The sequence below is a fragment of the Moschus berezovskii genome, chromosome 13, assembly GCF_049115385.1.
Source record: "Moschus berezovskii isolate FMDL1 chromosome 13, NW_MosBer_1.0, whole genome shotgun sequence".
Lineage (NCBI taxonomy): Eukaryota > Metazoa > Chordata > Mammalia > Artiodactyla > Moschidae > Moschus > Moschus berezovskii.
The window spans coordinates 17,379,774-17,394,110 of NC_142472.1; the positions used below are offsets into that span (position 1 = coordinate 17,379,774).

The following is a 14,337-nucleotide window of genomic DNA, read 5'->3' on the forward strand; positions in this document are numbered from 1 at the left end:
TCATTGTGAATTGTGGAACAAAGCAATTCCTTGTACGTCAGCCCTCAATAAGTGTTTCTTTATTTGTGAAGTTGTGTGACAGCCTGTAGTGATCTTTGGAAGCACGTCAGGGAGCAGTCAGGAGTGAACGGCTGTTAGCAGTGGGGTTGATCTCTGAAGGGCTTTTGACGACAAGCTCACTGGATCTATTGACTCCCTAGGAAGTCTGAGGTCACAAGCTTGGCCAGAACACATGAGCCCAGATAATGAAGATGGTTTTGCCCTCTTGAAACAAAGCCAGCAATTTTATCTACTTCATTGTGCACTCTGGGTCATGTGCTAACGATGGGGATTTGTCTAATACTAATCCTGCTAATGACGGCTTCTCCCAGCCCTTCCACAAACCCCACCAGGCCCCGTGATTTGGCAAGCCAGACAGAATAAAGGCAGCACGGCATTTGGCTTTTGAACTGAGTTCAAGGCAATTAAAGTCATGGAGTAAGGAGGGAAGGAGGGGGTTCAGAAATACCAGTATAATAAGTAGTATGACTGGAGCGCTCCGTCAATTAACTCAATTAGACAAAGCCTGTTTTAACGGGGGAAGGCGGTGAGAAGCGCTCCCCTCATTAAATCTGGCTGTTAGAGGCGCTTCTGATGGAATGAAATTTGTTTTCGCGGTTTGCATCACATAAAGTCATCTCTGTGTGTGCACGTACACACGAGCACACATGTGGGTTCTCTAATTTTTGTGGGTCTTTCTTTTTTCAAGAGGAGAGGAATAGAAGGCAGATCCAAAATATACCCCCCTAAAACTTAAATTTCCCCCAAATCTAAAAGCGGGTGAATGTTCCAGAGCCCAAGAGTGGAAGACCAGGAGAAAGCTGGAGAGAAGCAAGGAGCGGAAGGAGCGAGAGGCAGAGCTCTCCCGGTTCTAAAGCCATGAGCCCCCTGGGGTGGGGGCTTCTGCTCGGCTGTGTGGGCTGTGCGCTCCCGTCGGGGGCCCGGGCGCAGTTCCCCCGGGTCTGCATGACGGTGGGCGGCCTGCGGGCCAAGGAATGCTGCCCGCCGCTGGGCGCCGACCCCGCCAACGTCTGCGGCTCCCGGGAGGGCCGCGGCCAGTGCGCGGAGGTGCAGACCGACGCCAGGCCCTGGAGCGGTCCCTACGTCCTGCGCAACCAGGACGACCGGGAGCGATGGCCCCGGAAGTTCTTCGACCGGACCTGCAGCTGCACAGGTGAGCAGGCGGGCGGTGTGCGCATGCGCCCAGCTGGCTGGGGCTGGCCCGCCGATGGAGGAACCCCTTCCAAGGCAGACATGCTCAGCCTAGGCTTTGAAGGGCAAACGAAGTGGGTCCATTGGCATTGAGTAAGGCTGCTGTCTGGGTATATTCTGCACACCCTTTAGTAGATCTAGTTATGAGAACTAAATAAATATTCCGTGGGCCACGCTTGGTTCTATGAACGCGTGCCAGCACACCATGGGCTTGTCTGTTGCCGAGGGAAGGTAAAGAGCCCCAGAGTCAGCTTTGAAACTCAGAGCAAGTCCTTTCAAGATGGATTCAGTGCCCTCTCCTTCTGAGATGGGTTTGCACTTGTTCAAGAGGGAGGGTGGGTGATTCTTGGCATCGGTAAGACAGACGTCGGGGGGTAGGTGTTCGAAGTTCAAGTCTCAGCATTTCTGACGATCTGAACAGGTCTCAAGCAGGATATATCTTGCTCGTGAAGGTTATGACTGGCTTGTAAGTTTGCCATCCTTGGGGAGATGGACGGACAGAGCTGAAGAAGGGAGGGTAGTTTTTACATAACAATGGCTTTTCTCACTCCTGTCTGGGTGTGATGTGAGCATTTCAGAATTTATGCAGTATCCCTCTTTCAGACCTTGGTCTCTCTTATTACCTGTTTGTTTTTTTTTGAAATCTCTGTGCACTTCTTACTTCTCCCGCTCTTCTGAGCCTTCTCAAATCCTCTTTAGTGGGGCTCCCCTCCAGTGTTCAGCAAGCATGCACAGCGGTGATAAACACTCAAAGGCTGGCAGGGCATGTGAAACACACAAACGAAAACATAAGCAGCAACTTTAGCAAAGCCCTTGGAAACTGTTCTACAGTGTCCAGCTGCCTAAGAAGTTTTCCTTTTTAATTATGTTTTTATTGATGTTCTTATATGATGCTAGAGCATAGGAGAATATAGATAATTGAGCTATGTAAGGACATGAAAATGTAAACTATGAGAATGTACAAAGGGCTGTGATGTTGATGTAAGAGTGAGATCAGATTTCTAACTGAAAATTCTGAAGCTATTTTATATAGAATGGATAAACAAGGCCCTTTGTATAGCACAGGGAACTATATTCAATATTGTGTAATAAACCATAATGGAAAAGGAAAAATTCTGGCTTTAGAATCATTATTTTGTAGTCATATTGTTAATTCTGTAATTCAAAGGATTTGTTAATTTTGTCTTGGGGTATTAATTGTGACAAAATGTTTGTAATAGCATGTTGAATGTATACTATTCATTTTTTTCTAATCTATTTGACCACTTGCTTCTGTAGACATTATCTCATAGATTCTCATGGTTTTTCAATCTAATGAGATGCAGCAGGTTTCATATTACTTGTGGGATTGGAAACCACACAACACAGCGACTTCTTTGTTGGTGACTCAAAAATTCTTCTAGAAAGCTTATTTCCAGGTCAGTCAATGATAGAGTTCCACAAGTTAGAAACTTTGGGGATCTCCATTTTATGGAATCCTGACAGCAGAAGACATTAGGAACTCAGGTATAACTGTTAACCCTCCTTATCGTTACCCATACCTGGACTTCTCAGGTGGTGCAGTGGTGAAGAACCCATCTGCCAATGCAGGAGGCCCAGGTTTAATCCCTGGGTCAGGAAGATCCTCTGGAGAAGGAAATGGCAACCCACTCCAGTATTCTTGCCTGGAAAAACCATAGACAGAGGAGCCTGGTGGGCTACAGTCCATGTGGTCCCAAAGCTTCGGACAGAACTGAGCAACTGAGTCCATGCACACACTTCACTATCTACTCTATCTTTTGGACCTGACAAGGAAGTTTTTTATTTTTTAAAGTGGGATGGAAGGAATCAGGGGTGGCAGAATAGAAGAGATAATTGCTGTCTCCCTGTCCCGAGGGAGTCCTTACAAATATTCCCTCTAGAAGTGGCAGTAACTTAGGGTCACAGTGATCTACTTTCAGAATGTTCTCAGGAGGCTGTGTGTGCCCAGTCGCTCATTCGTGTCCAACTCTTTGCTACTCCATGGACTGTAGGAGCCACCAGGCTCCTCTGTAAATATACCTAAGAAGGCAGTGGGCCAGAAACAAGGCCTGACCTGTAAGTCCGGAAGGACATCACATATCTGTAGGCCAATCAAAGGAAGCAGGTTGTATGGTCTCCATCTCCAGCCATTGTCAAGACCAGAACTGCCTCTTAGACCCCCTTGTCTCCCTCCTCCAGGATTTGATCTCTCTAGACTCATTCAGGGCCATAGCTCTTTCCATCCCAGCTTTGGATTGACTCCACTTATGTTGGCTATATGGTCTTTTTCTTTGAGCCTCAGGACACCAGACTAAGTCCTTAGTGAGTGGGCTGGACAGGTATTCCGTATATCCAATAAATCACTGTGATGTGTCATATGCCCCAAAGCAAGACACATGTTTTACAGTTTATTCTCCCTAAAGAGTGAATTGCTTGCTTTCTTAGGATAATTTCTTCATGATTTAGGAGGCAATCTTCAGAAGTTAAAGCTGATCTTCAGTGCCCAAAGTACCCTGCCACCCCCGCCATAACCCCAAAATTGTTTGGCAAGTAGATTCTTCTAGTGTCACCTCAAATTTATTAATGAAATGTAGATTAGCGACAAGACTGTTGATGACCTTGGAATTTTGTTAATTCCGTGGAAAGATAAACACACCATTCATCTTTAATGGACATTGAGATTGTTTCTTCATCTTGGTCATTGGGAATAATGCTGAAATGAACATGGAAATCTCAATATCTTTGTGAGAGCCTGATTTATGTTCTTTTGGATAAATACTCAGAAATTGGATTGCTGGATTGAAAGTAGTTTTATTTTTAATTTTTTGAAGAACTTTCATACTATCTTCCACAGCAGCTGCATCATTTTGCATTTCCATCAGTAGTGTGCAAGGGTTCCAATTTCTTTGCATCCTAGTCATATGGTATGTATTTTCAATTTAATGCTATTCAGCCCTAGAAAAGAAGGAAATTTGGCAGTATGCAACAACATGAATGAACCTTGAGGACATTGTGCTAAGAAGATAAGTCAGCCACAGAAAGACAAATACTGGATAATTCTATGTATGTGAGGCATCTGAAATAGTCAAGTTCATATAATCAAAGAACAGAATGGTAGTTACCAGGAGCTGGGAGGGAGGGAATATAAAGATTTAGTAATCAGAAGCCATAAAGTTTCAGTTAATCAAAACGAATAAGATCTAGAGTTCTGTACAACGTTGTACCTAGAGTCAACAGTAATGTTTTGAATAATTAAACGTGTGTTAAGAGGGTAGATCTCATGTAAAGTATTCTTAGCACAATAAAAAAACAAACAAACAAACAAAAACCACCCCTAGTCTCTACAGTCTTGAAGTTGGTAAAGGATTTTAGCTCAATAAAAGTAAATAAATGCAAACTCTGATGGGAAAAAAAACCTAAATTATGTACTCAAATTCTCTAGAGAGAACTTTTGTATTCTCTGTGGGAATAATTTCAAACTGAAAAATCACTGAACTTAATTTTCAAGAAGAGCTTAATTTCAGGAGATCTTGGCATCAGCGATTCACCTTCCAAATCTCACCTGCCAATTGGCATTCCTGAGAAAAGACCAGTTGCAGCTGTGTCTTTGGACTTTTGAAAAACATGTGCACCAAATGGTTTTTGAACAATTGTCTGAGAACTTCTTGTCATACAACTAAGTGCCTCCATCTTCCAATCTCTAAAATGGGGATAATGATGAAACCACACTTGTAAAATCCTTTTGAGCTCTGTAGATGAAAGGCCTCATGTGAGTGTAAAGTATTGTTATTAATATAATAGAATCTCTAATTAAAAGGAATAGGCTATTTAGAGCTCCTTGTAAATTCAGTAATCGGTGGTCTTTAAACTTATTTAGTCTAATAGCTTTTGGAGGTTGAGCTGATGTGGTTCATGTGGGAACATGCATTGTTTTGGTGTTCTCATTCTTTTTCCATTTTTATCCTAGTCCTAAGAAGGTATAAGACTTTGTCTTTTTAAATTTCATTTTTGCTCAAGGACATGCGAAATAACAGATAGACTGATATCCAGGGACCTTTTACTTTTTCTCTCTCCAGTCTCCAGGGAGATAATGCAATCCTTCCTAAAGGGTCTCCTTTTTTTTTTTTAAACTGTTGCTATTGGTGGATTAATGGAGCAACTCAACTAATTAAATTAATGTAAGGGACTGCTAGGAAATCTAAATTAAAGAAATAAACATTTTGTGTGGTAAGCTTTTATGTTACTGCATTTTTCAGTTGTCTTCAATATTTTAACAAATTCTTTAGACCAGGTTTAGAAGCACAAATATGAGAGGGAGCTGACTGCAGAGCTGTGAGGTGTGTTTTCTCTGAGACGTGCTGGAAAAGGGATTTTTTAAAAGTCAAATACATTTCTAGGTAATAGGTGAGTTCAAATCCACACAAACGCTTTCTTATTAGCATTTCTGCATTGCTTTTTTGACTTTGTGAGAAGAGATGGCTTTGTTCAACACAATTGTGAACCATCTCCGATCTTCCGAGTCAGAATGAATCATTTCATCTTCTGTCATCCATGGTGCTCAGTTAATTCTTGTTTTCACTTTTCCCATAGTTAGGCTGGTGTTGATATGTCATCGCACTCATGTTCCCCATACCACTAGATGAAGGCACTGAGCCTGATTTATATTTATATCCTCTAGCACTTAATGCCTTCTATTCAGTTATTCATGACTCCTTCATCAACCACCTAACCAGTGTTTATTTAGCACCAATTATGTTAGGTCCTTCAGATACTAAGGGGAAAACCCCAACATAATTTTTGCTATGTCCAAATGTGCTGGTTGAGTAAGACAGGTATGAAAACAAATACTTAAAGGCTATGAGATTTGATCAGTGGCAACTTGTAAAACTAGTAACACTTCATATAGAACTCACTATGTACCAGTCCTGCTCTGTGTTACCATGATTGCTTCCTGTAAGAACCCTTTATTCCAATAGGACAGGTTTTGTGAGGGCAAGTCCATAGTAATCAAGTGTGGCAGTTGTATGAATGTACATAAATATGTGGGTGCGCAGAGAAGGGCATGTTTAATTTTGACCTTTCTTTAGGTTCAGTTCAGTTCAGTTCAGTTGCTCAGTCGTGTCTGACTCTCCGCAATAGGTGCTAAAAAATTATGTGTTGAATAAGTGAATGAGAGAGATAGTTATTGGTAATTTAGTTTCTGGCAACCAAAAAGAATATTGGTAGAGAAAATGCAGAGATCTTAAAACTCATGGTCTAGGTCATGAATTACTCAATTTGAATAATGAGACATCAAAATTCAAAGACAAATTTTATTCCTTTAAATCTAAGAATGTATTGAATTTATTATTTCAAAATTTGTGCAGTGCCATTTCTTAGCATTTAGAAGGAAACAATTGCTCTCTTGTTGTAGAGGTGTAACTGCATTTTCACCTCTGATCATCTGGCCTTAGGGAAACAGCTGGAAGTTTGGGTATTTAGTATTCTTCACATTTTGTTCAATTTTTCTCAAAAAATACTCTGCTCCTATGCTGCTGCTGAGTCACTTCAGTCGTGTCCAACTCTTTGCGACCCCGTGGACTGTAGTCTTCCAGGCTCCTCTGTCCATGGGCATTCTCTAGGCAAGAATAGTGGAGTGGGTTGTCATGCCTTCTGCCAGGGGATCTTCCCGACCCAGGTATGGAACCTGCATCTCTTATGTCTCCTGCATTGGCAGGCAGGTTTTATACCACTGGTACCACCTGGGAAATCTACTCTGTTCCATTAGAAACTGTGAAAGTAGAGGGATGTATTTCAATTAAGATGTTTTAAAAATAGATATTATTCAATTATAGTAGGCACCCCAAGGGAAAATAGACTCCAAGCTCCATGAAGACTGAAGTACCTTGCATAACATCTGATACTGTAGTAGCCATTGAATAAGTATTGATTAAATAATTTATATTTAATAGCTTCACCTAAGTGATCAACATAAATTTTAATGTTTAATGTAAACTGTTCAAAAACTTGATTTTCAGTCTTGGGAATAGTAGAATTTTTCCTTTTAACTATTATTTTAAACTTATTTTTTCATTTGGTGTTGAAACAGGAAAATGCAAGTAAGGCTAAGTAAGGGTAGGTAGGTAAGGGGCTTCCCAGGTGGCGCCAGTGGTAAAGGACCCGCCTGCCAATGCAGGAGACATAAGAACTATGGGTTCTATCCCTGGGTTGGGAAGATCCCGTGGAGGAGGGCATGGCAACCCACTCCAGTATTCTTGCCTGAAAAATCCCATGGACAGAGGAGCCTGGTGGCCTATGGCCCATAGAATCACAGAGAGTCGGACACAACTGAAGTGACTTAGCACACATTCACACAAGGGTAGGTAAAATATTTTGTATATTACAAAGATCATAGGAGTACCCCCCACTCAAATTCTTCCTATGTATGATATTTTTAAGGACATTTCTTTTAGCCATCGAAAAATAGCAGACAGTATTTTCTTTATACAGGACACATGTTCATTTTGCTTTCATGCTGTTGGAATATTGTCTTTTCCTTTAGAGATCCAAATGACCCTCTTTTTAATATTTTTATTTATTTATTTGGCTGCTTGGGTCTTAGTCGTGACTGTTCGCTGTGTCACGTGGGCTTTTTCTTTGTGGCAGCACGGACTCTCTAGCTATGCTACACAGGCTAAGCTGCTCCTCAGCATGTGGGATCCTGGTTCCCTGCATAGAGATTGGACCTGTGTGCTCTGCATTGCAAGCAGGGTTCTGGGCCACCAGGGAAGTCCCTAACCCTCTCTTTACCGTGGTCATAGTATGTTTTACTTACATCTATTTTGGTACTTGCAGTTTGTCAAAATTACTTGCAGGGCCTGCTTTTCCTTCTGATTCACAAGGACAGGGAGCGAAAGGAAGAAAAAATTTTGAGAATTATTGAATCCATCTGCTATATCCATTTTTTAATTTAAAAATTTTAAATTTCAACTTTATTGACATATAAATGGCAAATAAAATTGTAAGATATTTAAAGCATCCAGTGTGACGATTTGGCTTTTTGCTCCTTTCATTCATTAAATGAGGATTCATTCATCCAAGGCCAAGCATAGGCCTAGGCAGCAGGATAATTGCCTTCTAGGTGCCTGTAGCTGAGCCAGTAGATGTCTACAATCACCACAATTAATTCAATGAAAAAAGAAATAGGAGGTGTCATGGGAGCACAGCTTGGGGGTCATCTGACCCTGATGACCTGACCCTGATCATCCTTGATGATAAGGGATGACCTTGTAGAGAGCCCATTGTACAGCTTAAAGGAGGAATAGGCGAACCAGGTGAAGAGGAATATAGGAAGACTGTGAGGAAAAGTGTTCAAAACAGCAGGAAGAACAAGTGAAAAGCTCTAGGAGGAAGAGGAGGAGGAGGAGGAGGAGGCAGGGAACCGACACGTTAAATGTTTCACGCAACTCCTAGGAGATCAGTTATTGCCCTTTTGTTTCAACACACAAAGGATATCTGACTGTTTACTCTCTAACTTATCACTACCTAAGGAATGAGGTGCTGGTCATACCAAACGCAATGAAAGTGAAAGTCAAAGTGTAGTCACTTAGCCATATCCGACTCTTCGTGGCCCCATGGACTGTAGCCCACCAGGCTCCTCTGTCCATGGGGATTCTCCAGGCAAGAATACTGGAGTGGGTAGCCATTCCCTTCTCCAGGGGATCTTCCCGACCCAGGGATTGAACTGTGGTCTCTGGCATTGCAGGCAGATTCTTTACTGTCTGAGCCACCAGGGGAGCCCAAATGCAATAATCAAGGCTAAACAGGGAAAAGTCAACCTAAAATAATTTCAGTTTTAGGCGCTAATCAGAAAGAGGCCCGGAGCTTGGTATGACTAGTACTCGGTCCCTGGGATGATAAAATGGAGGAGCAGTTTGTGCAGAGATGGGCAACCCTGCAGTGATTTGCACTTTCTGACACTAGAACCACTAATTCACCTTTATGACCTGCCAGCCTCCATTGATTTTGTCTTAACTCTGTCTCCTTTGTAACATAAACCAGCTTTTTAAATGTTGGATTCCACCTAAATTCCTGGAAATCAGTTTCTTTATTTTGGCTCCCCCTCTAGCTTGGTGTATATTCTCTCCCTTCTGGAAATCAATAACCTTCTGCGTGTGCTTCAGGGGAGAGGGGCCCAGCAGTGATGACATTGAGGCTGCAGCTCCGCCCCAGGAAGGGACACCTGACACGATCCATGAGAGGAACGGATGGCAGCACTTGTCTTGGTCTCCCAGGGCTTCCATAACAGAGGACCACAGACTGGGTGGCACACAGAAACTCATTCGCTCACAGTTCTGGAGGCCTGACATCCCAGATCAAGGTGTCGGCAGGGTGTGTGTCTTGAGGTCTCTCTTGTTGCCTTATTGTGCCCTGACACCCCTCTCTGTGTCCAAACTTGCTTTTCTTATGAGGACACCAGTCATGTTGGATCAACCACAGCTCCCTCCCCACCCCACCACAGTGCGTTCATTTTAACTTACTTTTTTTAAAGACCCTATCTCCAAAAGTAGCCACTGAAATGCTAGGGGTTAGGACGTCAGCATTTGAATTTGGTGGGGATTCAATTCAGCTCATAACACCATGGAATTCATTTCATGTTCTGTTTCTTTGCTGGGAATATTTCTAGAAACTCTCTGGTGTTCAGTCTCCTTGGAGAGACAAACATATCAAGCAGAGCGCAAGGAAAGGCAACTGACCTTCCCTTCTGTTCTACTCCAGAAATTTCTTCCAAGCTACATAAGCTGACTTCTTCTTCCATCTTTCCCTTAATTTCTCAAATGCACTAGGAAACTTCGCCGGCTATAACTGTGGAGACTGCAGGTTTGGCTGGACCGGCCCCAAATGTGATCAGAAGAAACCACTGGTTGTCCGGCAAGATGTCCATTCCTTGACCCCTCAAGAGAGGGAGCAATTCTTGGGCGCCTTAGACCTCGCAAAGTACACTCCGCACCCCGACTACGTGATCACCACGCAACACTGGCTGGGCCTCCTGGGGCCCAATGGGACCCAACCACAGATTGCCAACTGCAGCATTTACGATTTCTTTGTGTGGCTCCACTATTATTCCGTCAGAGATACATTATTAGGTGAGCTTTCCCCCCTTTACCTTAAGGTATCTTAGGGGCATCCTAGGTGGTTTGGTGGTAAAGAATCTGCCTGCCAATGCAGGAGCCGCAGGAGACTCAGGTATTCTGAAATCGTGCTCTATTTGCAATTATCCTCACTTTTGAGGCTCCTCGTTGGGGTTAGGGTGAGTGAAGACACAGAGCTCACTTTGAATAGTTAAGTTTCTCATTTGGAATCTATCCTTGTGTTTGGGCTTCTCTGGTGGCTCAGCAGCAAAGAATCTGCCTGCAGTGCAGGAGACTTGGGTTTCGTCTCTGGATTGGGAAGATCCCTTGGGGAGAGGATGGCAACCCTCTGCGGTATTCTTGCCTGGAGAATCCCATGGACAGAGGAGCCTGGTGGGTTACAGTCCATAGAGTCACAGTCAGCTGTGACTGAGCACAATGCAGCCCTTGTGTTTATTGCTCTTTCCCCCTCCTCATGAACTTTAAACTTTGTTCTGCATTAAAACATTTACAAAGGGCTGCCTAGCCAACAGCAGCGACAGCAGATTTTCCCCTCAGTGTGGGTCTTTTTAAAACTTGCCTCACAGGTAAGCATCTGTCTTTCTGTATCGATAGATATGGAGGCTCTTCTGGCTATAAACCTTTATAGTTTTCCTGTCATCACTCTGAAGAATTTTTGCTTTATGAGAGGGTAGTCTCTCAAGAGGAAAAGAAAACTATAGTTTCTGGTTGCATCTAGGAATTAAATTTATATTCATGTCTGTTCATCTCTGTGAAGTTATTATGGGGACTTTGAAAAAGAACTAAAGTTAGCTCAAGTTTCTACATAACCATCAAAAGCTGTTATGAGACGGAGAAGAAGGATTGGAAAGGCAGTAAGGAGGTCATTAAATCGCCCAAAGCTTTTCACTAAAATTGGCAGTTCCAGAGGCCAGCCAAATTGGTTTGAATGTATTTTTCCTCTCTTCTGGTCTCGGCAACCATGCTTGTCAGCTAATAGTTGTAACTGATTGATGGCTGAGGCAAAACCCGTGAAAGTTCCTTTTGGTTCCAAATGCTGAATTCGGACTAAGTGTAGTTGAAGTTGCTTTGTTATACATTGATCCCTCCCTATAAATGCAGGCATTTGTAAGGAATAGGTTAGAAAAAGTCTTTAAAATATATTTCATTTAGATCTTAATGATCTCTTCTTTGGGATACTCTTATTTTATCTTCCTGAGGCACTGCTTAAAATTAAATTTATAACAGGAGCTCTTAAGATGACCTGAGTTTCTCTGGATCTCTGCTGACCATCAGACTTTTGAGAGATGAAGGAGAATTTATCCTGAAAGTGCTATTTGCCTCTGAGATTGTTTTGTTGTGGTTGTTGTTTTCAGAGGAATAAATTACAAAAACAGCTGTTTTCCCTTATGGTTACCAAAGAGGAAAGGTGGGTGGGGAGATAAATTAGGAAATTGGAATTAACAGACACACACTGCTGTATATAAAATATTAATAGATAAACAATAAGATCCTATTTTTTAGCCCAGGGAACTATATTCAATATCTTATAATAAACCACAAGAGAAAGAAGAAAAATATATATATGTGCTTCCCAGGTGGTGCAGTGGTAAAGAATCTGCCAGTGTAAGAGACGTAGGTGCATTCCCTGAGTCAGGAAGATCCTCTGGAGAAGGAAATGGTAACCCACTCCAGTCTGCTTGCCTGGAGAATCCCATGGACAGAGGAGCCTGGTGGGCTGCAGTCCATGGGGTCGCAAAGAGTTGAATTCGACTGAATGTGTGCATGCATGTGCACACGTGCACACACCCACACATACAAACACACACACACACCCATGCATTCAGCAAACTGAATCACTTTGCTTTCCCTGAAACATTATAAATCAACTATTGCTTCAATAAAAATTAATTGATTTTAAAAATCCAATTGTTTTCCGACTAAAACATCATGGACTTACTGGCTCTCCAGCGCATCCCAGGTAAGTTCACGTTAAGAAATTCTATTCTGTGACCTCTAACATGTTTCCCAATTGTTTTAGGACCAGGGCGCCCATACAAGGCTATCGATTTCTCACACCAAGGACCTGCCTTTGTTACCTGGCACCGGTACCACTTGTTATGGCTGGAAAGGGATCTCCAGGTTGGTTAAGTTTCTTTTAGTTTTGCTATGTATTTGGGCAAGACCCATCTAAGTCTTTGCTTCCTGCATTTTCTTGTTGTTTCTGATGACATGAATTGAATGTCTGGTCATGCCCTTTGCTTTTAGCGCCTTACTGGCAACGAGTCCTTCGCTTTACCCTACTGGAACTTTGCCACCGGCAGGAACGAGTGTGACGTGTGCACAGACCAGCTGCTCGGGGCAGCAAGGCAAGACGATCCGACTCTGATTAGTCAGAACTCCCGATTCTCCAGCTGGGAGATTGTCTGTGATAGGTAATGACATGGGTACCTGCTGTGGAAATCCAAGAGGCCGTATTTCCTCATGTCTGAGCGATGGACAGTCACTTTACAGTTTGTTTCTAATGCGTGTTGAATTCTGTTTGCATGTTTCTGAAAGTTATTTTCCTGCAGGAGGTAGGATTTTTTAAAATCCTGAGTCCTTTAGTTAAAAAATAAGTAAAGGTATGGAAATCACACTTATAAACTGAGTATGCTTGGCCATCACTTTGAGATCCACTATTTTAAAACGAGAAGTAGTTCCTGTATTCAGCCAACATGTCTTAAGCTGTGATCATATTCTAAGCAGTTTAATAGTGCTGGGAATACATGGATGAATAAAATACATCCTTCCTTTGGAATATCATTTTATACTTACAAAGGTAGATGGCTGGTAAACAAATTACAGTAAAACGTGAGAAGTTATTTTAATAGGTGTGTGTGCAAAGCCAAGAAGAAAATCAGGGAAAGTCTTTAGGAGGTGGAGATGATTATCCTGAGACTTCAAGGAGGCACAAACCTCTCAACCACAGGTGGGGGAGGGTGGTGTATACGTGGTTGGGGAAACATTATGTATGAAGCTAGAAAAGCTTCTAGAAGCTGTCTGGTATGGCTGGACCACAGGATTCTGGGGAATTGAGGGGAACAGAAAATGGGGTGGGGAGACAGATCTCTAAAGTACTAAAATTGGGTCATGTGCAGCTGGTGCAGGAACTTTTTTTCTACCATCAGTTATACCAACCAATGTTGATTATTAAAAAAATAAAATACTGAAATACACACAAGCATCCAGTAGCTCTTGAAGAATTCTGTCCTCAGTGATTGCTTGACTACGTCTCTTTCTGAGCACACATCTCAGGAACAAATTCCCCAAGCAGCTCTTCTGTCGCTCTGTATTTGTCTGTTTCCTCCACAACCCTCCTGGGTTGAACCCTGTTGTACTAACGCCCTTGTCCTGTGTCTTTGGACTGCTCCATGGCACAGAGCTTTGCTGTCCACACCGCAGGCTAGGCACGCACGTGTTTTGGGGGGTCCAGCTCACAGGGACCCCATCTTCTCCATCCTGAGCTTTTCCTACAGCCTTCCAGACAGTGCCCATGGGGATTTAGGAAGGGCTGTGTATGTGACTCTGACTTATTCCAGAAGGCTCCATTTCTCATAGCGTCCTAGGCTATTAGTCGGTGGTATGTGAAAAAAAGATTTCTCTGATAAGATAAATTTAGAGAATGCTGAGCTTAAAAAGTCTTTAGAAGTTTTAGAATGTCTCAGAGCCTTTAAGTAACCGTATTCTTATTTTTCAAGAAGGGCTTAAACTTACCTGACCCTGACACCCTTAATTTCACAGGCCGTCTCACTGGAATGCTCTGGGAAAGGCAGCTTTTAGAGGCTGTTTCTGCCTAGTTTTTAGGCACCAGCGTCTTTCACCTTCCTGTGTGTGCTGATTCTATTCTCACACACCCAGAATGATCCCCTCACCCATTAAAATCCGCACAGAAATGTCTTTAAAAGTGTATCTCTACGGAATGAAATACTGCTCT

At 42.7% G+C, this 14,337-nt stretch overlaps 1 protein-coding gene across 2 annotated transcripts in view; it reads left to right on the forward strand.

Annotated features, from left to right (window-relative positions):
• The first annotated feature begins 918 nt into the window (after positions 1-918).
• Positions 919-14,337, forward strand: part of DCT (dopachrome tautomerase) — a 39,327-nt gene continuing 25,908 nt past the window's right edge. For both annotated transcript variants that reach the window (XM_055426855.2, XM_088842653.1), the window contains exons 1-4: positions 919-1,213; positions 10,077-10,376; positions 12,403-12,503; positions 12,630-12,796. In XM_055426855.2, the coding sequence (XP_055282830.2) occupies positions 919-1,213; positions 10,077-10,376; positions 12,403-12,503; positions 12,630-12,796 (863 nt within the window). The remainder of the gene's footprint in view (positions 1,214-10,076; positions 10,377-12,402; positions 12,504-12,629; positions 12,797-14,337) is intronic.